Source organism: Perca fluviatilis, chromosome 5, assembly GCF_010015445.1.
Source record: "Perca fluviatilis chromosome 5, GENO_Pfluv_1.0, whole genome shotgun sequence".
In the NCBI taxonomy this organism is placed as follows: domain Eukaryota; kingdom Metazoa; phylum Chordata; class Actinopteri; order Perciformes; family Percidae; genus Perca; species Perca fluviatilis.
Window position 1 is genome coordinate 25,742,010 of NC_053116.1, and position 27,742 is coordinate 25,769,751.

The 27,742-nt window shown below is 39.7% G+C and overlaps 3 protein-coding genes across 4 annotated transcripts in view; 2 read left to right on the plus strand and 1 right to left on the minus strand.

Moving 5' to 3' along the window:
* Positions 1–1,579: 1,579 nt before the first annotated feature.
* tprg1l (tumor protein p63 regulated 1-like) lies at positions 1,580–6,312 on the plus strand. Its single transcript, XM_039800148.1, has 6 exons — positions 1,580–1,964; positions 2,202–2,293; positions 3,019–3,069; positions 3,149–3,274; positions 3,735–3,888; positions 4,512–6,312. Exons 1-6 carry the CDS (start codon positions 1,737–1,739, stop codon positions 4,704–4,706), a joined length of 846 nt encoding a protein of 281 aa, XP_039656082.1. The 5' UTR covers positions 1,580–1,736; the 3' UTR covers positions 4,707–6,312.
* Positions 6,313–6,566: 254 nt separating this feature from the next.
* wrap73 (WD repeat containing, antisense to TP73) lies at positions 6,567–26,473 on the minus strand. The gene is made up of 13 exons (XM_039800147.1): positions 26,325–26,473; positions 25,556–25,643; positions 25,216–25,368; positions 23,014–23,130; positions 13,653–13,725; positions 12,456–12,559; positions 9,853–9,939; positions 9,150–9,284; positions 8,533–8,610; positions 8,351–8,453; positions 8,117–8,242; positions 7,751–7,942; positions 6,567–7,099 (listed from the first exon to the last, which is right to left on the minus strand). The coding sequence occupies exons 2-13, from the start codon at positions 25,622–25,624 to the stop codon at positions 6,987–6,989; spliced, it is 1,350 nt and encodes a 449-aa protein (XP_039656081.1). The 5' UTR covers positions 25,625–25,643; positions 26,325–26,473; the 3' UTR covers positions 6,567–6,986.
* Positions 23,151–27,742, plus strand: part of tp73 (tumor protein p73) — a 28,066-nt gene continuing 23,474 nt past the window's right edge. The window contains exon 1 of one of the 2 annotated variants that reach the window (XM_039800141.1): positions 23,151–23,287. In XM_039800141.1, coding sequence (XP_039656075.1) covers positions 23,256–23,287 — 32 coding nt within the window. In that variant the 5' untranslated portion in view covers positions 23,151–23,255. Of the gene's footprint in view, positions 23,288–26,954; positions 27,197–27,742 lie in introns of those variants that run through there. The other variant, XM_039800143.1, reaches the window with a different exon arrangement.

The window sequence follows — 27,742 nt, forward strand, 5'->3', positions numbered from 1 at the left end:
AAGGTAGGAAGGTGCTATATAAATGGAGTCCATTTACCATTTAATGCGTCAGTTTCATGACAACAATTCAGTTCAAGATTTCTGAATGTGGTAACGACCATTTGTTTTAATGGGGACACTGACTGCAGAAAACAGCAACTATAGAAAGGGCCAAATCTGAAATTAAAATGTGTGCTTGTTCACATACATAGAGTGCAATACAAGCTTATAATAAATGAGAAGACTCAAACTGTGTTTTGTGTGTGTGTTTATTTGTTTTATTAGGGATGTCTATACATACTGGATGTCTATACATACTAGTTGTAAGTTGTAACTCAATACGTTAATGTATTAGATATAAAAGCCTGGGGACACACACTTACTGCCACACTTAAAGAATAGCAAAGAGGTAGACTGCTAGCTTTGGGGACCACGTCATCAAAGGAGGAAGATATGAAATGAAAATATTTGAATACACAGGTAAAACTAAATTAAAAGGAAAATTCAATGAGAACTTGAGCTGAAGAAGACAAATCTGGTGGACATGAAAATAAGCAACCAGTTTATTATGGAGAAAGAATTTGCTTAATGTTTACCTGACAAAATTATTTTGTATCATTTTTTCACATTGTGAATGTTCTAACTATTTGAGTTTGAAAAATCAGCATTAGGATATTCTATGTTCATGTTATATTCCATGTTTTATTTTTGTCAATAAATCCCATGAAAGACTAAAATCAAGATGGAATCGATTAAATTACCAAGCATTGTCTCTGTAGCAAAGCCTGGATTATTCTTCTGTGCTCCACTCTTGTCCAAAAACTACACATCACACGAAGGACACAAGGCAGCAGGACAAGTTGGTGAAAAGGGCCAGCTCAGTACTGGGCAGGAGGCTGGACTCACTGGACTCACATCAGGCTCTACAACGCTTCAGCCAAAAGATGGGGCTCATGACCAAGGCTGCTGGTTCTCTCTCTCCATATCCACTACCCTTACCTTACCCACTGGACTGTACAATAATCCTTCAAGGATTATGTGTGGTATTCCTTATTTACACCTTTTATCTGAGCAATAATCTTCACTTTAAAATCTTTGTTTATTTGTATATTGTATTTGATCCATTTTTATTTTATTTATATATTGACTTTGCTAAGTAAGTTTTTGCCTTCCTATCTATCTATCTATCTATCTATCTATCTATCTATCTATCTATCTATCTATCTATCTATCCATCCTTACATGCCTCTTTGCTCCCTTCATGGGAAAATAATTATACATGGGTAGAGTCGTCAAGAACGTTATTTATCTGCCAAATGTTAGCATTAAGATAACAAGCAAACTATTATTGGATAACCCTTCTGTCCTATAGCTTAAATTGGATGGGAGCCAATAAAAGCACTAAAGCAGACTGAGGGTGTGGGGTTCAAATATGGAGACATCATAATCACATAATAACGGATTAATATGATGCGCAAAATCAAATTGACAGCCGACTTTATATTATGTAGTCATCAAAGAACTGATAATGATGAAAAGTGGGCTCATCCGCTCTAAACACCTGTTTCTGTAATTAGCTCGGTTAAAGCATTAGGTCCCTTTAAGAGGAAGGAAATCAAAGGGGGAAGTGAAGCAAGAGGACACTACTTCCTCGTAGCCCTAAATCAAAACAACATTCGTGCGCAATGGGCGAGTCTGCATCTTCGAAAGGGCATCGTCTAATAATCTAACACCTGGCGCACATTGTTTGTTGCACCATGCTTCAGCTGAACGACACGATGGAGCCGGACAGTCCGGGCGCTGCGATTCTCCACCCTGCAGAGACCGAGGAGGGGGTCGAGGTTGCCTTCACGCCACCGGAGGCCGGGCGAAGCCTCGGACACGGAGCCTCCGTGGCCTGCTGTCCGCCGTTACAAACGCTGACGCCTTTTCATGTGCATAACCCCACAATGCAAGCGAAAGTGAAGGACTATTTCGTGTTCAGGGTAAGTGAATCGGCAGCAAGCCCGCTCCGTTTTTAATAAAGACTAAATGCGTAGCCTATCTATGTCTCTTCCAATACACTCGTGCTCTTAAAAGGCAATTGTGGTAAATAAACACGACCATTAACTTACCACGCTTAAGTAGCAGTGCTTTACAGTGCATTGTCAAAGCTACATCAGCACATCACTGGGATGAATGGGTGATGCTGACGCATGACGGTTGTGTGATGCTGAACTCAGCCAGGTACCATTGAGCAGGCTGTGAGCGACATCAGGACTGTGGCACTCCCTTCTGAGGATGGAGAGGTGCTCAGCGTCTGGCTGCTAGCTGAGTAAGTATCCCAGCAGCATGCAACTGTTTAATGTATTATCAGCCTGAAATATGAGGCCACTGTTTGGATGAGCTGCTGTGTGCACTTCAGGGTTGAATTAGGGCTGGGCGATATGGAGAAAATCAAATATCACGATATTTTTGACCAAAAACGATATTGTAGTGTTGACTATCGGTGCTTTCACAAAATATTTACACAATGAGATTTTTGATAAATAATCAACAGTAATGTGGATATAATGACTAAGTGGGTAAAGGCAAATACAACAGTCTGGTAAGTTCAGAAAAGTACATCACTTTACTGTAATGTAGCCTTTAAAACCAGTAAAAGACGACACTTATGTCATATCACGATATTACAATATCCAAAATCTAAGACGATATCTAGTCTCATATCACGATATCGATATAATATCTATATATTGCCCAGCTCTAGGTTTAATATACTTAATATGTGTGTACGGACACATCAGCAGATTTGTTAAAGCTTCAGACTAAATGTTTGTTAGCATTAGCGATTTGATTTTAGGCTCGTTTTCCATCTAGTTGCACATCCATATGTTTATGCCTTTAAAGAGTTCATCGTTTTTCCTCCTCATACTATACATTTAAAAAAAATGGAACCACACAACTCAGTTAACAACAATTTAGGCCAGGTTTCAAATTGTGCTTCATAACTGTCAAAAAGGAGCTGGCATATTTGTTAGTTTTGTGTTTGTTCTGCAGAATTGACCACTGGAACAATGAGAGGGAGAGGCTTGTGCTTATAACTGATAGGCAAGTCAAAATATACCACATAACATACATTTGACATCGTTTGCTGCCACAGTCTGACACCTTTTGTTCGTGTGCGCAGGTCACTGCTGGTGTGCAAGTACGACTTCATCAACCTGTTGTGTCAGCAGGTCGTCAGGATCTCTCTCAACGCTGTAGACACAATCTCGGTGGGCGAGTTCGAGTTCCCACCCAAATCCCTTAACAAGTACGCCAGCATGTTTTAGTCTGCCAACATTTACACTAAGTATGTTAAAGCCAGTATTAAATATGGGACTCCAGACAGCCATGCATGTGGCATGAGAAATCATGCAAATATTGCAGCTGAGACTTTGTTGTTGCTTAGCTGTAAAAAGTAATAAGTTCTCATACAGACTGTTCATGTTCTGTATTGTTGGTTGTATTATTGTTATTTATGTTGTTAAGTAAGTAATAATTAGCTTGATTTATTTTTACATGTATATAAATATTTACAAAATTCTGTACAGGAAAGAGAGTTGTAACATAAATGATGAGGAGATGAAAATAATGAAATGGGATAAAAAAAAAAAAAAAAGGGCTTTCTCTGTAAACATCCGTGGCTCTGCTTGGTGGCATTGCTTTGGTGTGCTACTAGCACATGTAGCTGGCTGTTCTCACTGCTACTACACGGTTGTGTTTTCTTACAGGAGAGAAGGCTACGGGATTCGTGTTCAGTGGGACAAACGTCCTCGGGCCTCGTTCTTCAACCGCTGGAACCCCTGGTCTACAGACATGCCCTACGCCACCCTCACAGAGCACCCCATGGCCCACGCTGATGAGAAGGTGGCCTCTCTCTGCCAGGTATAATCCCTTATCTTAATAAGACTAAACATGCATTTTGAGTCATCATCTAATAGATTCTTTTACATTTTAAAACTTTCTGAGGATTTAAATTTTGAAAAGTAGTTTTGTGGTTGGCCTTTTGCTTATTTCACAAGACAAACAATGGTGGCAACTGGTACAGCAGTTCGTTCATGCAAAATAGGCAGCAAGAAACACTCAAGCAGTCACAGTCCAACTGAAAACAAAAGACTGATTGCTGCCTGAAAAAGAAAAGTTATCCCTTGAGAGAAAGACCGTTATTTATAGAACTTTAAACATTGTCTTCATAACTTTGGGTTATGTTTATGTCTTTCTGGCAAGGCAACAACAGTACATGGAGCAATATCCTGGGGTTATGACTGCATGTTCTCCTTCAGAGCCATTAGCATTGCTACATAGAATAAATGGAGCAAGTTCACTGTAGCTGTAAAGTCTGAGTCATAGCCATTATTCCACACTTGAGAGCAGCTCCAGGATGTGTTGCTTGCATTCTAGACATCAAGATATAAATTGTATACTATGCTGAAAAAACAAAAAAAACATGATTAATTGGAAAAAGGGGTGTTTTGGTTTCATGTTCTTTTTTTCTTTTATTTGCCAAGATGGACAACTTCAGGACCCAGCTGGTGCAGGCAGTGAAGAAAGCCTATAAGGAGCACCCCATACCCGGTCGGGCTAACGGTGTCCTGATACTGGAGAGACCCCTGCTCATCGAGACCTATCTGGGCATCATGTCCTTCATCAACAATGAGGCCAAGTTGGGCTACTCCATAACACGTGGCAAGATCGGCTTCTAAAATCCACAGTTCCTTTCAAATTACAACAGAGTTCAACCCATGTGTCTGTGTTATACTGCGCTGTCTGAGGGAAGCAGTCGCTTGCGTAATGCCCAACCTGTGTGTGTAAGTTGAGCCCATGAGATGTCGACACCTCCTTAAGATGGGGTTACAGACAAGGTGGTCAGCCTACCTATGTAGGTAAATGAAGCGCAGCACTGCATGGACTGTCTTCATTTTTTGTCTGTTTTTAGCACCCCCAGTCCCTTTCCTTCAAAGAGCCGCTCGCAGATCTGCCATACTCATGTGGGCCCGCAGGAGTGTATGCCCATGTGACATAAGTTGGAGAGAAAGGACAAAGCACTTGCATCCATTCATCACCTCTGTACTTATTCTAGATTGAGCTTCTTGTACTCTCATGCGCCTTGTTTAACCACTGATTGAGAGACTGTCAAAACTAATGTAAAGTTTAGATTTTGGTAGAGGAACTTAAACATTAGGGTTGTAATTTTAAGAGTTAAGGATGTGCTTTGTTTGGGCTCGTTTCTGCAGCCAAACAGGCCACCCAGAGGAGAGCAGTGAAACATAGCTAAAAATATGCTCTAGATTTGCTACATTAATATGGTTTGAAATGAAGGATTGCATTATTCAGATCACAGGGCCATAGGGTAGCTTCATAGAATATCAGCTGATGGATTGAGTTTAACAGTCATGTCACATGCTTATTGTAATAAATGATACTAATAGGGGAACTGTTCCAGGATCTGCACTGCTATACAGAAAAGCCCTGGGCTCAGTTATGTTACTTGTGGAAAATAACAGCTGGAATACACTCTTTAGCATCCATGAAACTTGTTCAGTGGAGATGATGAATTACATGTTGTGACTTCCCTCTCTTATTGGCCAATGTTGTGCTCTTGATGCTTACATTCGCCTATATGTGTCTTTGCTCAGAGTAGGGAGCTCATGTACCACTTGGAGAGCTGCATTAGCTACTAGAGCTAAAATGTTCTTGTATGTTACACATGTTTAATGCAACATGAACTTGTAAACCATGTCTTTATGCTTGCTTGTAAGTTGCCTTAAATGTCCTGCATTTGTTTTAAGCACACATTTGCACTCAGCTGCATTAAACTGCAGTGGGAATAATGGATGGGTTACAAAATGACAGAATTAACCACATACTGTATGCATCTTGTGAACAGGATTTAGTTGTTTTTTTTCCTCCCTAAACTGCATCCTACAATACATTGTTTTGCTACCAAAAGGTAACAGGCCATATTTTCATGCTCCACAATGCCAATGAATAATTGTGTCCCAAAATGCCCTTTTCTGGTCTTGTGCATGCTCCCTGCACGTTGAGGTTGCATGACGGATGTTTTTTAAGGAATATTCTAAATGGATTTGTAAATACAGGTATTATTTATCTGCTGTTATTTTTTGCAATAAACTCATTAAGGGTCCTAGAAAAAAATAAATTTCATTGCCAGTTGTGAAGTATTTCATTTAAATGATTTAAAAAAAGATGAACTTGTTATTACAAACATGTGAAGGCTTACTTTTTGTTCTGTTATATTTGTAGCACAGTGGCCACAATGGAGAATAATAAATGCCTACATGTTCTTGTCAGGTGCTTGGCTCTGGTCATTGTTGAGAAGTGCATTTACATTATGTTCGTACTTTTAAAGGAACGGCAAACAAAGTGATTAAGTTACAGTGGCTGTACAATTCAAGCTTTGTAACAGGGACATCATACAGACAGATGATGTCTAAAGGCCAAGTAATACGGTCCTCATATATTCAGTACTGCCTGGGCTAAGTATACAGACTCTTGATAAACTGAAAGATTTAGATGCCACATTTTAATAACTTGCCTTAAGCTGCATTATTTATGACAACATTTATTCAGAATAATTACACAATTTCAAAAAAGTAAAACGTACAAAATAATTTAAAAGTACAGTGAAATCTGTAAAACTTTGTAAACCTACATCTTCTCACAGTGCTTGAAACTAGGTCTTCGGTACGCATTTGGTTATCAAAAAAAGTGATATTTATCCATTCGGTCTCTCAGGAGTAACGTTTTCCATACATTTTCAACTTGACGAGAAAAGGAACATCCCAGTTACCTGCACTGAGGGCTCTAAAAACTTGGCGAGCAGCTACAGTTCAACATGTAAAGTTGAGAATTTGAGGAGGCGTGTTCCCACCAATCTTTTCGTCATCACCTTAACACATTTCCGGCCAAGTGTGTATGGTTAAGTAATCCACTTATTCTCGAGACATGTGTTTTTGTGTGTTTTACTTGTCCTCCTGGTCAGTGTCCATGTAGCACAAACACAGCTGGTCCTTCCCGAGCAGGATCAGAGTGTCTCCGCTGCAGTGCCAGTTTAGTGACTGGACCTGGAAACCACCTGTCAGAATGGAGAGGGGCAAGTGTGATCACTACGTATCTACACATACACAAAATAAGGTTAAAAAAAAAAAATAAATCACTGTGAATCTTAAGAATCCACATTCAACATTCAGTTTGTAAAACCTAAAAAACTTGTATTGATTCTGACTTAATGCAATGATTATTGCAATAAAATTTTTTAGATGTCTATTTGGGGTTTCTACGTAAAACACGCTCAACTTTCAGACTAAATCAAAATGAACTGCAGCAACACATATGAGCATCACAAGGGTAAAAACATATCACAGAGTTGTTCTGTTTGCATTTTAAATTCTGACATTGGTGGCATATCTTCCCTTTGCACAGGAAGGAACAATTTGAAAATGAAAAGCAAAACTTAACCTTCAACTTGCACACATTTCACTGGGATCAAGCCAAGGTCACAAAACCTGAGTTCCAGGTTTGTTGGTCTTAAAAACTGAATCAGTGAACTCTTGCTGCCAACATGCAGAAGTTGGCTTGGGCAGCTTGGTTAGGGTAAGACATTAGAGAGAGAGACATTAGAGAGAGAGACATCAGAGCGCACTGGCCCTTTTCTACATTAGAGAAGAACGGAGCTGTGTATTTCAGCTGCTTGGCAGTTTCCACTCTTAGTGGCTGAGCTTGTTACCTTCAGTGGGGACTTGGACAGAAACGCAGCCTGCCGGAGACCAGAGATAGAGTTTTGTGTTGCCTGTACATAGTGCCAGCCGGGGGCGTCGGGGGTCCCACTGAAAGCAACGGACGGCCGACGTCTGCTCAAGCACAGCCAGCAGGCTCATCTTCTGCATGTCCCACACCCAGACAACACTGGCCATGTTGTCTATGGTCAGAGAAACACAGATACACACTCAAAGCCGCTCTCAGTTTACAGAGCATTACAGCAAAAGTAACACTAAAGTTGATGTTTATGACCAAAATGGGAAACGTATTTACATATAATACAGTTCTCTTGGGTTCACACTTAAGGTACAGGTGAAAAGCTGTGACGTCTTACCGTTTTTGGTGGCTAAATAGCGACTGTCTGAGCTGAATGCCAAAGTAGAGACACCAATCTTGGGGTTGGCTCGGTCTGGGTCTGGTTTGACTACAGGAACTTGGACCGGCGGTGGGCAGATCTCGTCTGGTGTAGGCAACCACAGCACATGTGATTAGACAAAGTTGGTTACTTAACCTTAGTAGTGTGAGTGAAATACTGCTTTTAGAATATTTTTTATAAAAACGGACATACATTTGCTCTGGGTGTTGAATAGGGTGGTGCCGATTGTGAGGTTGTGTAGCGATAGGTCATCACTGCCTACAGCTGGCCTTTTCTCCACTTCCTTATACACTACCTTGAAAACACAACAAACCGTTAATACTTGGAACTGCAATGCGTTCGAAGACTCATCATGAAGGATGGAAAATACTCACTGCTTTGGTGTTGTTGATGGTTGCTATGTGCTCAAACTGTGCGATTTTCTTCCACGTGATATGATTGAGGATGCGCACCTGACATGGAGGGTCAATTAAGTCTTGTCATTTACTTTGAATATAACAAATGACAGTCCAGATATAAACATGTTTGACACTTGAAGTTTATACTATTGTTTATTTGCAGAAATGAATAAATCCATTTTGTAAAGAGGAACTCCACCGATTGTACACATCAAAGTCTGTTAACAGACTGCAGCACAACTGCATGTAAAAAAAGTTCTATAAAGCCTTTAGTGGCTCAAAGTCTGAAAAATTGCCTCAAGTGATGTCATTTGAGTCAGCATTGGTTGGGGCTGAAGATTAGAAGTTTGAAAACTCCTCATCTCTGCTCGAGGCTAGCGACTCGAGGCTACTGACTGAACTGTCGCCGGCCGGTGGAGTTGCATTGTGGGTAATATAGGTGACAATGTTAAGTGCAATGCCAAATCAGTGGAGTGCTCTTTTGAGACACGTGGCTTTACAGTGATTACTCATAGTTATTCTGAGTCAAGCTTTAATGTAATATCTTATATCTCAATGTCATCAGCTATCATTTTTTAAGGGTTTGTCCATACTTTTTCATCATAGCTGCCAATGGCCAGGAACTGGCTGCTGGGGCTCCAGGTCACAGACTTAACACCCAGCGACCACTCATAGGCACTGTAGGTTGACAGCAACCGGCCATCCAAAGAATACAGCAACACCTTGTACTGTGGGGGTGATACACACAGAAAAATACACACATATCTGAAGCTGCATGTGGGAGCTTTAGGGTATCTTGTATTTTACTGTATTCATCAAACCAGTCCCTTTATACAGTATATGTTACTGTTTCATATCTCTTCAGATTCTTGTACTGCTGTAATGTGTGGATTTCCCCTCAAGAGATCAACAGTATCATCTTATTTTATTTTCTATTTAAGCTGATGCAAGGACACGTGTATTTATTTATATTATATGATATCAAATGACCAAACAGGCCTCAAAAGTCAAACTGATAAAAATGTGCTTGTCTACTTTAATGATGGACCTTGAGTACACTCCTACACTGGAGTTTTCATCTCTAAACTGACCATTCTTAGCCAGCAGCTTCAGTTTCTGTGTTTTTAAATGTGAAATATTAAACTCTGTAGATTGTTTTTTTTTTTTTTTTTTAAATCAAACCTTATGGTGATCCACTGGAGCAGAAAGAGACAGTTCCTGCTCAACAGAGTTGCAGGGTAGTTAATTTATGCTGTTCTCTTTAAAAATCTCAAGTCTGTAAGACAAATGACTCACCTCCAGACAGCTATCCCACACTGCCAGCACACAGCCATTGGGAGACCACTCCAACCCTGCCAGGTCCTGTGTCTCAGTCTCAAAATGCTGTGACAGAGATAAATTTAATTACACTACACATTTACAAAAAATTCGATAATTTTGATGTTGTCAAGCGATGAAAGTTTATACTCCACCTTGGTCAATGACATTTCAAATTATTAATATTTTAAGTCTATGTGGCAGTGAAGCTTTTAAACTATGATGTAAATCATTACTGTAATGCAAATCATGTTTGAGATGCTTTACCAAACTATATTCCTACCGTCACAGGCGGATACTCTACAACTTTAAAGGGGTGATAGAATGCCAAACTGATTTTACCTTGTCATAGTTGAATAATGACAGTTTAGTGGGTAACACAGGACATGCATAGAACCTCTAAATAGAACCTCTAAATCCCATTGACACCTCTTTTCTCTGCAAATCTCACTATTTGAAACTGTCTCTGAAAACGGGCGAATCTCAACAAGCCTCATAGTTGACGTCAACTATTGCGGCTCCTCCTCATTTGGCTCTAGTCTGTGTTTGTCACGCCCCAACATTTGCATAGGCTACACAACTGACCTGAGATCAGTTAGTCTTCTGAATCTAGGTCGTGCAGATCTCAGAAATTGTATACATTGTTCATATGCTATTTTACCATTAAATTCACTTCTGAGACTTTTTTATGCGAGAAATCAACTATGTAGAGGTCAAATATGGGCCGTTTTACGAAAATTGATGTCTAATTGCAAATTTTGTCCGACTGTGTGTCGGACTTCAGAGGCTGGTGCTGCCTGTGTTGCTGCCTCGCCACCCGGCCTGCCTCCCTTCACAGACCCTGGCCTGCTGTGAGCTCGATTGAGCTCTGTTATTTCTGGCAGCCCACAGCACTCCATACCTGCGCACAGTCACCGCTTTGGGCTAATGATCTACGAAACGCCGCTGCTCTGACAGAGCTCCAGGGCCTGCAACTCCCCTCTTCCTGCTAGCTAAATGCCCGGTGTATGTGAGTGAAAGCGCGGTCAGCGAGCTTGTTACGCCAGCATTCTCTTACCACAGTTTCCAGTTACTCTTTTAATGTGTGTAATTATAATGTGTTGAGTTCTTTAAACAAACGATAGGGGAAATAAATGCCGCTTGTCCGTGAGTCTCATTGATAGAGCCTGCGGCTGGATGGAGCTCTATCAATGAGAGCTAGCTAGCCTCCTCTTAGAATTCCTCTGGAATTCACAAAAATTCATTAACTTGAAATCGGACACCGTTGTTAGCTTAATAAAACATTTAGTTCGATGTTGTGTAAGTGGTGTGACGAAATTCAAACTGTAAATATACTCGAATTACGACCAAAAATGAAGCTAACTAGCCGCAATCTGTACACATAGGATTGAAGGGACAGTCGCAGCTAACGAAACCCTTACAGCTCACAAATATTCATTAACTTGAAATCGGACACCGTTGTTAGCTTAATAAAACATTTAGTTCGATGTTGTATAAGTGACGTGACGAAATTTAAACTGTAAATATATTCGAATTACGACCAAAAATTAAGCTAACTAGCCGCAATCTGTACACATAGGATTGAAGGGACAGTCGCAGCTAACGAAACCCTTACAGCTCACAAATATTCATTAACTTGAAATCGGACACCGTTGTTAGCTTTATAAGACATTTAGGTATGTTGTATAGCTAAGTGGCGTGACGTGTGTAACATGTGGTAAGAGATTGCTGGTGTAACAAGCTCGCTGACCGCGCTCTCACACACGGGCCATTTAGCTAGCAGGAAGAGAGGAGATGCAGGCCCTGGAGCTCTGTCAGGGCAGCGTTGTTTGGTAGCTAGTCCATTAGCCCAAACGGTGACTTTGCGCGGGTATGAGGTGCTGTGGGCTGCAGCACGCGGCCGAGCTCAATCGAGCTCACAGCAGGCCGGGGTCTGTGGAGCAGGGCCGGGCGAGCAGGACACACAGGCAGCTGAACTCCGACACACAGTTTTACCAAATTTGCAATTAGCCATCCATTTTCGTAAAACGGCCCATATTTGAGCTTTATATAGTTGATTTCTCGCATAAAAAAAAAGTCTCAGAAGTGAATTTGGTAAGGAAACATTGCAGTGTCTGGAATATGAGATTCTGTCGCGTTTCTAATGTGTGTGTATTGGGGATTCGCTCAACCAATCAGCATGCGACCTCTAATGCGTGTGTATGGCGATTCGCTCAACCAATCAGCACGCGTCTCTACGTGTGTGTACGGGGCTAAGGCTCAACCAAGCAGCGCGCAGCTCATCTAAATATTCATGACCATACCATATTTGGAAGAAAAGCTCTTGTTACAAATAGGGCCAAAACACAGGGATGCATAAGGGCCAATAAAATATCAACCAGGCCATTTTCAGCCCAACTAATGTTACATATCCCATTAGGAGACCATAAGGAACAGTGTGAAATGCCCTATATAATCATTCTATCACCCCTTTAAGGTCACCTACATTTAGAGGTCTTCTACTGTTGCTTAGCTGAACCAGTAAATGTCAAATGTATAATCATGGTCATAAAACTCAAGTACAATTTTAAAGTCCTACTTACCCTGAGTAAATGCCAGTCGTCACACACAAATACACTGACATAGTCTTTGCAGTCACGGCGTTCAGCCAGGGCCATATAGCAGCCATCTCTGCTGAAATCTATGCCTGTGAGTGAAAGATTATGAGAGAAAACTATAATTACACCAGTTATGGCATATAATCACAAGTATGATAAAGATCTTACAATGACACTGTAATAGCAGACAGTAAAACACTGACTAGAAATCAACCTAAAAGACATTTAGTAAAGTTTATTAAGTACAACTTATCAAACAATCATAACAGTTTTATAATATAAAATTGAAAAATACATTGTCTAATTTTTGCATGCAAACTCAATACACAATAGAAGCTACATTAAAAGGAGCACCAGGTACTCGATGGGGAGGACTAAATTAAGTTTAAATTAATAGATATGAAGTGCTGTCTGCTGAGTTAGCAAGATGGCTTCAAAATGTGGCTGTCCTTACCAATTAAGATATTTTATGGCAACAGGAACAAACAAATTTCTATAAATATGTTTCTTTGATTTAAGGCATGGCTGTGGTTGTGTAAGATTTTTCCACTTAAGCGTTGCCATATCTAGTTTTTGGCCACTTTATTCAGCACTCATAAAGGTTGATTCCTCAGGGAGGTTTAGTTACAGTAGCAGCAAAGAATAAATAAATACAATGACACGATAAAAAACATTTTCAACTTTGATCAAAGTCATCTTTATATATTGGCTGGAGAAAAAAAAGCCAATTATCTATTCTGATAACTGAATATGTAACCTCGTGTCTCCCAGTTTACTTCATCCAATGTAATTATCTAATACTATGGCACCATCAGGTCAGTGGTATGTAACTATCATAGCCATTTTTGTATGACGGTTCTGAGGATATACGGGTCGCAGAGGGACATAGTATTGCATGCGGAAAATGGGGAGAGTCATGGACAATCATTTTTCCCCAAGCTGCTGACAGGCCTGTTATGAAGAGAATGTCCCATTTACTGAAGAGGGGCACAGCTGTCAGCAAAGAGGACCATAGTTTGGCCTCGTACCCAGGGTCGCACCACAAGGTAAAGAACGGCATGTGATTCATGGGGCATGCTGAGACACTCAGACCACTGGCCCTGCCACCAGGTACTCCTGGTAATACATATACACTCATAAGCCACGTCAAAATAAATAAAACAATATCATTCTCATACTGACCCTTCTGACATGCTTTGGGATACTTGATGTAAGACACAGCTTTGGTGCACAGGGACCAGACGGTGACCCTCAGCTGTCAAGGCACCAGAGGAAAGAGAGGTGAAAAAAAAAAAAAGAAATCACTGGGGATTATCTCGCAAGTGAAAGTATGACATGCACACCATACTGCCTGGCAGCGCAAAGGGAAAATATACATACAAGTTAGAGCCTGACAAATACTGGACTTTAGAGGCAGACACACATGTATTGATGATTGAGAGTTAAAAAAAAACAATCTGATAACAATATATCAACCAATATTAACTTTTTAAAACACAAACAAACAAACATTTTGATAAGGATCCTTTAACTATAATCAAAGAATTGTGACCAACATATGTACATAGTGTGGGACATTTTACAGTTAAAAATGAAGTTTTCAGTGATCTCTAGTGGACAATTTAGGAACAGTGTTGCCATTACACAAACATCTTTGAGATTTTTGTCTAAAACTTCTAGTTTCTCATCAGCCAACTTCCACAATGATAGTGATATCTGTGATAAGCTAATATAGGTACAGTATGAGCTATTCTGATAAATCAGTAGGGTTCTACACATGTAAAAGAAACACCTGGTTTTACAAGCCCCTTTGAGAAAACGGCATGACCATTTGGACCAGACTTGCTCTCTACTAGACTTTAGTCTATATGAGATCAATTCAACCACTATACAGTCCCTCCAGAAAAAAACGATTATGCGATCGCATAATTCAATGCATAATCAGCCAAAGTCAAATATACGCCTATAAAAAAATTTTGCGTTTACTTCACACAAGAGCAGCCATTTTCCCCTGTTGCCATGGGAATGTTATGAAGTGACGTAATTACGCGACATGAACATCATCGAAAAGCAGGGTGTTGGGGGAATCACTTTTTTTTTTTCATCAAACCGCAGTTTTTGCAAGTTCCCGCAATTTCATTGCATAAAATTGCATAAATATCCTGCATATTCCATCGCAGGAAAATAATCATAATCAAGGATTTTTGCCCGCAACAATCACAAAAAAAATCCGCATTTTTCTGGAAGGACTGACTATATTTAAGTAAGATGATCTTAACTGAGGCTATGATCTAATCTAATGATCTAAGTGTTGTGTATGGCGACCGGGTGTCAACAGCGACCTAATAAGAGCTCAATCAACCAGGCCACTAGCCTAATGAGGCCTCTAAGTGCTCCTTTGCACCCAAACACTTGTCCATCAACCGGGCAGATCCAGACTACAGTCCAGGCTAGCATGGTCCATGATGCCCTTTAACGGCTGTGGACAGAGTGCCTTATGTCTTTGAAGAGGTCTATGATAAATCTCCGCGAGGGACATTAGATACCAACATGTTATCAGTCTATCACTAGATGGATGGCCCTGGCCTGTAGAGCCCTGAGTGTTTGGAGTGTATTTCCACAGGGAATAACCACATATGTTTAAGGTTTGCAGTCACTGACAGGGATCGAAAGAGATTATAAAGATTAAATTAGGACTTGAGCAATTATTAAATTAACAGATCCAAACAACATCAACACATAGCAAGAAAAAAAATCCCATCTAATACCCAAGATGTAATGTTAGACAAGTGTGACAAATAACTATCTGGCCACATGTCGGCATAACAAAAGAGACCACAAGAGAGTGTTACTGTTTAGTTTTAACAACAGTCACTCAAATACCCACAGTCAACAGTGCAGCATATTTGGACTCAAGAACCAGTATGATACAGTGCCTTGCGAAAGTATTCGGCCCCCTTGAACGTTTCGACCTTTTGCCACATTTCAGGCCTCAAACATAAAGATATAAAACTGTAATTTTTTGTGAAGAATCAACAACAAGTGGGTCCCAATTATGAAGTGGAACGAAATTCATTGGCTATTTCAAACTTTTTTAACAAATAAAAAACTGAAAAAGTGGCCGTGCAAAATTATTCAGCCCCTTTACTTTCAGTGCAGCAAACTCTCTCCAGAAGTTCAGTGAGGATCTCTGAATGATCCAATGTTGACCTAAATGACTAATGATGATAAATAGAATCCAGCTGTGTGTAATCAAGTCTCCGTATAAATGCACCTGCTCTGTGATAGTCTCAGAGGTCCGTGTAAAGCGCAGAGAGCATCATGAAGAACAAGGAACACACCAGGCAGGTCCGAGATACTGTTGTGGAGAAGTTTAAAGCCGGATTTGGATACAAAAAGATTTCCCAAGCTTTAAACATCCCAAGGAGCACTGTGCAAGCGATAATATTGAAATGGAAGGAGTATCAGACCACTACAAATCTACGAAGACCCGGCCGTCCCTCTAAACTTTTAGCTCATACAATGAGAAGACTGATCAGAGATGCAGCCAAGAGGCCCATGATCACTCTGGATGAACTGCAGAGATCTACAGCTGAGGTGGGAGACTCTGTCCATAGGACAACAATCAGTCGTATACTGCACAAATCTGGCCTTTATGGAAGAGTGGCAAGAAGAAAGCCATTTCTTAAAGATATCCATAAAAAGTGTCGTTTAAAGTTTGCCAAAAGCCACCTGGGAGACACACCAAACATGTGGAAGAAGGTGCTGTGGTCAGATGAAACCAAAATCGAACTTTTTGGCAACAATGCAAAACGTTATGTTTGGCGTAAAAGCAACACAGCTCATCACCCTGAACACACCATCCCCACTGTCAAACATGGTGGTGGCAGCATCATGGTTTGGGCCTGCTTTTCTTCAGCAGGGACAGGGAAGATGGTTAAAATTGATGGGAAGATGGATGGAGCCAAATACAGGACCATTCTGGAAGAAAACCTGATGGAGTCTGCAAAAGACCTGAGACTGGGACGGAGATTTGTCTTCCAACAAGACAATGATCCAAAACATAAAGCAAAATCTACAATGGAATGGTTCACAAATAAACATATCCAGGTGTTAGAATGGCCAAGTCAAAGTCCAGACCTGAATCCAATCTAGAATCTGTGGAAAGAACTGAAAACTGCTGTTCACAAACGCTCTCCTTCCAACCTCACTGAGCTCGAGCTGTTTTGCAAGGAGGAATGGGCAAAAATGTCAGTCTCTCGATGTGCAAAACTGATAGAGACATACCCCAAGCGACTTACAGCTGTAATCGCAGCAAAAGGTGGCGCTACAAAGTATTAACTTAAGGGGGCTGAATAATTTTGCACGCCCAATATTTCAGTTTTTTATTTGTTTAAAAGGTTTGAAATATCCAATAAATTTCGTTCCACTTCATGATTGTGTCCCACTTGTTGTTGATTCTTCACAAAAAATTACAGTTTTATATCTTTATGTTTGAGGCCTGAAATGTGACAAAAGGTCGAAAAGTTCAAGGGGGCCGAATACTTTCGCAAGGCACTGTATGTGGTATCTTGCCCTTCAAGAAACAAGGCGCACATGACATGTTTTTGGGATACTGTTGTGTGAGCTGCAACCCAACTAGGGATGTACAATAAATAATTTTTCTATCGTCATCACGATATCAACTACAGCAATAAACACATTGCGAAAGACTGACACATTGCGAACACATGTTCAGTTCAATGTTAAAAGAATGTTGGAAATCATTTTCTTTCAGTTTCTATAATTCGACAATTTTTTTGTATTTTAGTAGTGTACTAAAAGCCACAGAAAGGCAGAACCTTTTTACATTTTAATATCGGTTTATTGCAATATTCAACGTTACTGCATATTTTCCTCATATCGTACAGTCCACAAAAACGTATTTAAATACAGATATATATGACACAGAATATACATCTGCATTCATTTTCTACAGGTCACTGAGTTGTTAACGGTTTTCAAGTTTGACATACAGTAGTTCAATAACTGGCGGCTGCTTTCCTGATGCTGCACAACAAACTTATGTCTTGTTTGGTTCACTACTGTCTTAAACACAACCTATAACAGCAGTAGACTACTGTCATTACAATCCAAATATCAAAGGCATGCAAGAACACTGCAACCTTAAGGGTGTTAAATGCATGGTACTTATACCTTACTTTACAGCTTACAGTAAGCCAATATAAAGTGGGTGCATAAAGCCCTGTCTGATCATGCTTTGAATGTTTAAGGCCGGCTTCACACTGGCTGCGTGGCGTGAGCGTGTCAGCTGCGTGGCGTGTCCGTTTTTATTTCGGCTCCCATGTTAACACGTTAGAGCTTGCACACTGCCTGCGTGACGCGCTCAGGCGTGGTTCGGGCCGTGCCAAAAACGCGTACATGCTAGAAATAGGACCGACGCCTATTTTTCACGCGACACGCAAGCGTGTTGGAAACGTTTCCAGGCAAAATAGAATACAAAAAGATCTTTATACGTCATTTTGACATGAATACATATTAATAAATGACATTTTGATGTTTGAAAGTCTCAAGGTTTTGACATAAATGCAAAAATAAATGTAATTTATATAAATATTCGATTTTCAAATATTATATAAAATAAAACAATTATATTTTGCCATCAATACTGCCGACTTTGTCTTTGCTGTAATGAAATCAGTATATCATGAAGTATACTACTGCTTGAGTGCAGTAAAATATGTAAAAATAAGTAAAAATTCACGCAGCCACCACACGCAACAGAAACGCCACGCTCACGCCGCGCAGGCAGTGTGTGGCCGGCGTAAGACGTTAAAATGTTGAACTAGTTATGTACACGAGCCAAGAAGATTGTTAAACACATTCCCTTTCTCATAGGGACAAAACAAAGTCGCCTCAACAGAAAACGTATCCTATCCTACTACATGAGAATTACAATTTGAGTCAGTAGCTCATCCTTAAAACCGATGTCTGCACACACACTATACTATCATACTCGACTGTTGAGTACTGAGTATTCTTCTGCAATTCAAGCTTGTAACAGAGAAGAATATCTTGTTCTTCTTTGCACCATCGCAGCTAGATATTCTGGAGAGAACCCTGTATACACACAAATAAATAATAGCAATAATAAATAATTATTCAGAAAATATTTTCACAATACAAATTTAGGCCTTCCTTTAATGCTGTATTTTACATTTGAAAATGTGCAGAGCTAAAACTACTTATGTGACAAGGCTTTCATCATAGTGTCCAGACAGACATTTGAACTGGGTAAAGCCCGTCACCTAACTGGGCTGAAGTGTCGACCCTCCTGTTTGGTCAAGACATCCAGCTGTGTAGACCCTGTAATAACATCTCACTGCACGCTTCCTGGACATCCCCTCAGACATGGTGTCATGGCAACCAAAATCAACATTGCTGAAATACAAACAGACTTACAATTCTTAGATGCCTTGAACCCACCATAGGGGATGCACAGAGATCGAGACCCGAAAGGCAGTGTAACTTTAAACTGGGTGGAGGAAGGGTAGCATGAAGAAAATAGGTGGGAAATGCTTTTCCATGTGGGGTGGTATGCAATAGGATATTTAGTTGGTAAAGCTACACTTTAGTTTGAGTATCCTCACCAAAGGTGAGCAGCAACTTGGGGATGGGGGCTAGGGACTTGAGGGTGGCGTGAAAAGTCAGACCTCCACTACAACAGCTGCTGCTTATCCATCAGAGATGAACAAATTCACGTTTGGAGCGGGGTTAGCATAACTGGTACTGGTGATCAGTACAGGCTGTAATTACAGACAAGTAGATTTTAGTATTGTTTTGATCATTACATGTACAAGGAATCCTCATTAAGAAATGGTTCCTAAGGTTCCTTTACATACTGGTTGTTGTGAAGGTTTTCCAAAAAGGGATTGTTTCATAACATGGCTGTTGCGAAGCCCTTTGAGACTGTAACTGTAATTAAGAGCTGTACCAATAAACTTTACTTGACATGTTATGACAAGAGATGTTTTTAAGACACTGCCAAATGGGACATTTGCAGCTAATTTGTACCACCACATCCACTTAGTATCTATTTGTAAGTATTCATAACAAGAAAACCACAGAATTAGTGAACATTTCCAACAGGACCGCCTGTGGCCAACATGATAACTATGATCAGTTGTAGACTAAAGTTACTGACTGGAATAAAACAGCCATTCCTGTTGCGCAACTATGTGGGTGCGAGAGAATGGGCAAGTGCATTTGATGCCATATAGGCCTATCTGTCAGCAGAGGATTAGACTGCCTGCATTCCACATCGGAAGCCATCTCAAACCAATATAGCCTATTTCTCCTGTTACAGCCTCATGATTCTACCAAGGAACTGGAGCCTCTCGCAGCCCACACATAGGTATGGGTGAGCTATTGTCCCGTGTTGAAGTGCAGCAGCTGCCTACGTTTGCAGTTTATCCGGTAGCGCCGTTGCCAACAATGCTACACGTTAGCAAGGCTCCAGCAGTACTGGCCAAGAATGATAATGCTAATCCGATCCCAACAATGTAAAAACCATTAGAGAAGTCAAGCTTAATGATGTCCTTGGCTGGAGTTTTTCCACCCTCAGTTTATCACCCCTCAGCTGGTAAAGGTGGATTAACATGGATGTGTGAGTGGCATTTTGTGAGGTCCTAAGATAAACGACGGGAATTCAAATACGAGACAAGTTGCGTGAAGTCTCACAATACACAGGCTAAGTTTCAGCAATGAGACTTTCTATTAAATCTGTGACATGGCACGATCTCATATATGAAACCAGCAGTTTTGTATTATGTCTGCCTAAAACACATTGTAGTTCTACCTTTGAGCCTTTCTAGCTGTATAGAAAAGAGGTCCTTACCTGTAGTATGTAGAGCTGCAACCCTGTTAGCACTAGAGACACACTATGCTTTATAATTCTCCTACAGTTACAATGTAAGTTGTGAGCTAATAAATGATGGTGCACCTGCAAATCAGAAAGATCTAGAAATAGTCTGTTTGGGTTTTAAAAGAAAACACACAGCCAGCTAAGCAGATTTACTGACAGAGACAGACAAACACACAGTGGCACGATCCACTCCATAGGCAGCTGTCCCTAAACAAGTTAATATAGCAGGCTGTTTATGAGTGGGGCTGAAATTCAAACCTGACACGAACACCCGTCTGGCACAGCCTTAATGAAATGTTGGGCTGGGGTGAAGGTAAGTTCAGTTAGCCCATTGGCAATGTGGTAGCGAGTGCCTACTTTGCCTCAGTTAATTTAGTTTTTCAACCTCAACTACTAAAGTATGCTCAGTAACCATTAGCAGTACTTAACTTCCTGCTCATATTTAGCTGGGTGATAAGGGCATTGAGTAACACGTTTTTAAATTCACAACACAACAGCACAGGTGAGAGGATGTTGTGACGTGGACTACCATGAAAAAAGTATAAGAATAAGGAATAATATGGCGATAATATTGTGCCAGGGCTTGCCATCTGTCTTCTCAGAGCTCTTGACCAGAAATATTGACTTGTGTGAGGTTAAATGAAGTATCATAGTCTGACCTTTGCATATCATTTTCCAGTAATAGAACCAGTACAGGATTACCCATCTCAAGAAACAAATGGCTGCCTCGAAGGTTGAAAAAACAAACAAAAAAAGCTTCGCAAAACTTCTAAAGAACACTGGTATAGGGCTGTAACTAACAATTATTTTCATTATCAATTAATCTACTTATTTTCTCTATTAATCACTTTCTCTGTAAAAGGTCAAATATTACTGCTTGCTTTGACCGACATTCCAAAAGATTCTGACTCCAAAACACACGTGCCTGACAGACCAGAATAGTCAATTATTTTTCTGTTGATTCACTAAGCGTTTCAAGAAAGCAAAGGCCAATAAGCAGTTCAAAGTGGTTATGATGAGTCATTTGACAGATACATTTAAATAATAAATACTTTTGATATTGATCTTTGAACTTGCCTATTCATGTGCTCAAACATTAGATAAGTACAAGTCACGCTCAGACCTAAGCTATACTGTTCTATGCAGATCTTCTTAGGGAAAGAGCCTCAATTCCTTTCCATCCTATTCCTTTTTTTGTTGAAGATGCAGACAGACACAAAGCAGACATGCCACAGACACTTGCACTCCCTGCACCCTTCTCCAGACCAGACACAGTTGTGTGTTGGGCCACAACACCTGTCAAATGATTCCTGGAGTCAGGTTCAGCATGACAAGACGCAGCCCACCATGGTGCCCCCATCATATTCCACATGGCCCGAGGGTAGCTGCTATAGCTTCTCACCCCTTACAACACATGCTTACTATAAAGTGAATTTAAACCAGGAGTCAAGAGGCATATAATAGAACTAAACACAGCTTTATTAGTCTGGGTATCATTCTGCAGACAGATATAAACAAACTATCTCCTGAATCTTTTTCTTCATAAGCCTGTTTTTGGCAGGAGCAATGAGTGACAGTGCCTTTCACATGACAGAAGTATTTAAAGTAATGAAATTAAATATCTCTGGAGGTAAATATATTTAGGTGTACCCTTGTTATACTGGAGGGTCAATATTATTGTATGAAAGAATTTCCACTAGTCACACCCACTACTGAGCAATGACTCGATATACTGCCACATAATTCTAAAAGGTCACGATTAACAAAACCCTAATATTTCCATCCATGCCTATACCAATTTACTGGCTGATATTAGCTTATCACAGATATATTGGTGTAAAGAAACGCAGTAGAAAACATATCAAACTTTTTAAACGCTCTAATATCTGCATCAGCCGTAAACATCCAGTATCAGTCTCTGTATAATTAATTCATTGAGAAAACCCACTGCATACCCTTGTTGAATTTGGCCCTCCTACTCATTAAACAGCTGCCACATACTAAGAAGTGTAATTTCATCAAAACTTTTGTTTCCTTGTGTGAAAAACATCTCCAAAATGAGCTCATTTTCATCCTTCTTTCAATGTGTGACCTGTGATTTTATATCACTGCATTGAAACTACTACAGTTTTCACTAAATGTAAGAAACATGAACAAACAAAACCTAAGGAGCTATGGCTGGCTGATAAAAATCACTTAAAACCTCATTCAAAAATTGTACTGACTTTTTGTTTTAGACTGCCTGCTTTCATCTCTTTATATCACTGCATTTTAATTATTTTTTTCTTCACTGTTGTTAAACTGAGAACATCATTAATAGGACTGGCTGCCAAAGAAAATACCAGACCTACATCGGAAGGGCACATACACATTGCATCCATGTTCCAGAGGTACTTGAGACCCGTGTATGACAGGACGCTAACAGGAAGGGAGCTATGAAATCAGGCTGAATACATGCAGCAGGTGGGGGACTGTAGGGGCGGTCAAGACAGGCTCTGGTGTCTGGCTATTTTCAGGTCCCCCTTCCTTGCGGGACAGCAACAGTTGAAACCAGACAAGCCTATGCATAAACACACTTCTGTGCGCACGAACGCATGCACACACCAACTTCACACTTACGTGGAACTCAGTGGTGTTGAGAATGTGACGTCCGTCTGGACTCCAGCGCGAGGAGACTAGTCCTATTGAGCCCTCATCAATCTTACAGTGCCAGTCCGGCTGCTCCAGAGACCACACCTGAAGAGAAAGCCAGAGTGACAGAAGGACAGCAATCAGCCATAACTGATGACATCCCTCACAAACATCCTTTATCTCCCTAAATTTGATTTCAAACAGTAAGAAACACTCAAGCATCAGAAACCATGAAAGACTGGCGCTGGATACCGCTGCAAAGGTAAGCTACTTGCCCTGTGTTGCACATAAAACTGAAATTACACTAGCATGCAGAACTACTACAACTACAGCTCTTTGGGAGAAAAAAAAAACAACTTAATTATTACAAGCTCTGTCTGTTGATTAGGATGCACGTTAATGAAAATTGTATGGACATTAATTCAAAAGTAGTATGCCTTTCCCTATTTTCCATTATTGTGACTTAATCATCAACAGACAATGTTTATATTTTTAAGCCTTCTCAAATAAAAAAGGAGCTGTTGTTATGAGTTCAAAAAGACACAAGAGAAATAAACATCATGGTTCATCAAATGACATGTCTTTGTATTCCGGAAAATATGTAAAAAGAACAATAAGTGACACTGTTAAAGAAGGTTCATGATGCCTTTCTTGTGGTGTTTAATGGGAAATTGTATTTGAAACAGCAGCTTCTAGGTCTGGATTTCTGGTGTACATTACTTTATATCTTATGTGTTGTCTACATGTTTAATCAATGTAAATGTAAGAACACAATTTACCAATAGGACTATTTAACTAGTGCACACACTAAAGTACCCTGTGAAATTCATTCAAATAAAAGTAGTCTATATCCATGACGTTCCACTTCCGGGATTGCTCCATTGCCTTCGGAAATTACGCCGGATTTCACTCTTTTCAGCTGGATGTCCGTTACATTCCGTTTTGTTTGTGTTGGAATTTTAAATTGTGGTTGATTTTTGAGGACTATGATTAACTGCTCCTCAGATCTCTGCAGGGTAAATCCAGACAGCTAGCTAGACTATCTGTCCAATCTCAGTTTTCTGTTGCATGACTAAAACAACCTTTGAACGTACATGTTCCACCAAAACAAGTTCCTTCCCGAGGCTTTTTTTGCAGCGGCACCGCAGCTTTTCCCGGTGCTTAACACCGCCAAAGACGATTGTGATTGGTTTAAAGAAATGGCAATAAACCAGAGCACGTTTTTCTCCCTTCCCGGAATACTGTGTGGACTGAATGAAAGAGACACACCACTGTGCACTGTTATTGCTTTTTTTTTTTTATAGAAAATGTAAATAAAGAAATTGTTAAAAAAAAAATTTAAGAGACAAAAACAATAGATGTAAAAGCTTCTAAGAGTGGATACATTGTGATTTTTAAAATCCAAATCTACAGTGCTGTAAAGTACTGTTAACATTAAATGGTGCTTTACAGAATAACACATAAACAGTTTAACCACTTCTGAAATTAGAACAACCCTTATGTAAAACGACAATATTTAAGTGAAACTAACAAACTTATTCAAACGCGAAACACTACCAGTGAAGACAACAAATATTTGTTTTGAGGAAGTAGTATTATTTTCTCATTTGATCAAATGGTTTTTACATTTTGTTCACACAGGATGTACGATCAGTATGACCAATGGCCTTTTAGTAGTTCGTGCAATAAAGTCTGTGCAAACAAAGTCCAAACAGCACCTAATCTCATGTTTAAGAAGGCCTCTTGCCTATCAGACAAAACTTTAGCTGAAAAAATTATTGATTTCACAGCCACAAAACAAATCACACAGATACATTCCAATCCTGTGGTCTAGGTTAAAGTGTCTTGATACTTTAACATTTTAATAATATAGCTTTTCCATCCACTCTTCATTATCTCAAAAATGTTAGTTTTTATTATCTCACATAGAACCATTCGCATATGTCTGAAAAAATGTTGTAAACCATTTAAAATTTCACTTTTGTTGTCAAAATGTGATTGTACAAGAAATCTAATTTTGCTTGGGCAAGACTATATGATAACGTGTTTTAAGACTTTTGTTGCTGATTTATTAGATTGCTTAGCTTATTGTTCAATCCAAGTATCAAAAATGAATAGCAAATGACTACCATAGGCTACTGGAGCCTAAGGTAGTATTATTCACATTACTGTCCTCTTCTGATAGCCTACCTGTACCAGTCCTCTCTTGTACATAGCACAAAGGATAAAGAGAGAATCAGATGACCAGTCCATGTGAGATATCTGGTCCAGGCAGGTGTAGAGCTGCAGGATCTGCAGGGTGCTTACATCTCGCACCACCAGCCTGTACTGCACACAGGTAGCCTGACAAGTAGGGTCAAAGAGACAAGTCAGAAAGAGCAAGACCTCTAACACACTCCACTGTTATCCATGTGTAACTAGCAACCTAACCATCGGAATTACAATCAGAGTTAGAATTATTATGTCTACTGCACTACACTACAAAACTACACATTAACAAATATTATTTTGAAACAACTAAACCAATTACCAAATATTTCCCATCTGGGGAAACTTTACAGAGTTGGTTGGATTGCTTGAATACCTCAGAGAAATTCATCTTACAATCACAACAGTTCCTACACAAGAAAAAAAAAAACAGTTATCATGAAATTTATAAAACAAAAAATCACAGTTGAGTTTCTTCAAACATTTAACTGCATGAGAGATGGACAGTTTTGACTGACAGCCTACTCAAATCTGGTATAGCTTCCAAATGCTAACACATGATGGCGCCATAAGTCCAGTAAATAAAAACACTCAATACAGTTACCATACACACATATTACACACATACACAGACAAAGAAACAGTTCTTCTATCATGCAAGAAGAGTCATTATTTGGGGAAAGCACTGCAGTGCGTAAAAACAGATTAAGTCCGTTTCAAACACAACCTCAGCAGAAAGAGCCATGGATGTATTAAGAGAACGAGCTGAGCTTCAGGTAGCCAAGTTAGCTGACGTTAGCTGGTTCACATTTAACAGAAGTAACGTTAACTAAAGTAAAATAAAGCCACACACAAACCATGTCTAAGTCGCGACTTCATTGCCATTTTATCGTCTTGCTATCCATATATTTTAAATAATGTAAAAGGCAGTAGATGGAGAGAAGAACACTAGCTTACATGCTAACAGTAAAGTAGCTCTTAGTTGACACTGGACTCATTCAACACTAACGTTAGCATAAACCACTTACGCTACTAGCAATTTAGCAGGTAGCAAATCTTCACTATCTTCAGCCTCAATGGTAAAAACTTACCTTTAACGGCAATTGTGTTGGTTCCGTCGATTAGATAAGAGACGCGAAAGTACTTTAGAAAAGTTTGTTTCTTCGCATGATTGTCTTCGGGGCACAGACTGTTGCTGCTAGCTAGTTTGTTTGTATGAGCCGATGATGGGCAACCAGTGTTGTCCAATCAGCATGCGTCTGCTGTGTTTTGCCTTCTGGGAAATGTAGTTCATTATTGTGTTTTGCTGCATGTAGGCTATATAGGGCCCTATGTCAAGTGTATGTGCGCGTGTGTACCAAATTAATATAGTGGTATGTAGGCGACAATATTTTTTTTCCATTACAGGCTAATAATCTTGGGATTTTGCATTTTGTTGGTTAAAAGATGTGGAATATTTATTTTTTATTTTTCCTAACCTCCTCACGTTTTATTAACTTTCACCATTAATCGTAAGTCTGTGAGTTATGTTTTATTCACACCCTGTCTTTTAGTGCAAGTAGCCTACAGGAAATGTAGGCTAATTACCTTTATATCCCCCACCAGTTGGAAAAGGTTTCCCGCTTATGTGCGCCCAAACCGCGCTACCGCCTTCTCCTCCCAGCGCAAAAAAACTCTTCACCTCCTCCTTGGTCTCCCTCAGCAAAGCTCACACTTCCCTGAACAGCATGCAAATCAGTTTTCCTCCTGTTTCTTCGCAGTTAATTCTGTTTCTCCGAAAAGTCAATCATCTCCAACCGCTGTTATCATATAGGCTACTGTAAAGTCGGTCGATTTTTAGTTTTTTTGTTGTTGCTGTTTGTTTATGGAGGGTCACTCTCTTGGCATGTTCGATAATAAACAGGCAGGTGCTCAGCGCAACATAATTCTTGGGTATTTGGATTGGAGTAATAATAACCTTCAGGTACGTTGATTTATTTTAATGCCCTATAGTCGGAATAGTGATTGAAATATTTGTCATTTGTCATTTTTGTTTATTAGCAGGCCTGCAGTTTGTCGGTATTTCTTGTTTTGCAAAATGTGAAAAATTCATTGAAAAACGAGGTTGTTGACAAAAAAACCCTAGCTTAATAATTTGCTAAGGCTGAATAAAAGTGTCCTAATTTAAAATATTTTGGTTATTTTGTTGATGTGATTTTACAGCTGATGGTTTGTGTAGCTAATGGTCTGCGTTATGGAGGATATTCTCAGGACAGTAGGCTAAGCTAAAATAGGTCAAAAGTCTATTGTCTAAACAAAAATAAAAAAGATGATGTAGCCTACTCCTTACAAAGAATGTCCATAGTATATGCACCATGCAATAAGTGTAATAGGCCTATTACTATATCCCTATTTCGATTTTTTTGTATTATATTTGTATGAAAAAAAATGAAAAGCTCAGTATCATTCTTCTGTTTGTTAAATACCATTCACAAAAGGCTGACATAGTTATATTAACTTAGCTATAATA

Excerpts from the sequence above, each read along its gene's own strand:
- tprg1l (XM_039800148.1), top strand. The coding sequence starts at position 1,737 with ATGCTTCAGCTGAACGACACGATGGAGCCGGACAGTCCGGGCGCTGCG. Across the intron at positions 3,275-3,734 it reads CCACCCAAATCCCTTAACAA|GAGAGAAGGCTACGGGATTC; the intron begins GTACGCCAGCAT and ends GTTTTCTTACAG. Across the intron at positions 3,889-4,511 it reads AGGTGGCCTCTCTCTGCCAG|ATGGACAACTTCAGGACCCA; the intron begins GTATAATCCCTT and ends TTATTTGCCAAG.
- wrap73 (XM_039800147.1), bottom strand. The coding sequence starts at position 25,624 with ATGAATTTCTCTGAGGTATTCAAGCAATCCAACCAACTCTGTAAAGTT. Across the intron at positions 25,369-25,555 it reads CCCCAGATGGGAAATATTTG|GCTACCTGTGTGCAGTACAG; the intron begins GTAATTGGTTTA and ends CCTACTTGTCAG. Across the intron at positions 8,611-9,149 it reads TTGGCAGCTATGATGAAAAA|GTGCGCATCCTCAATCATAT; the intron begins GTATGGACAAAC and ends CCTCCATGTCAG.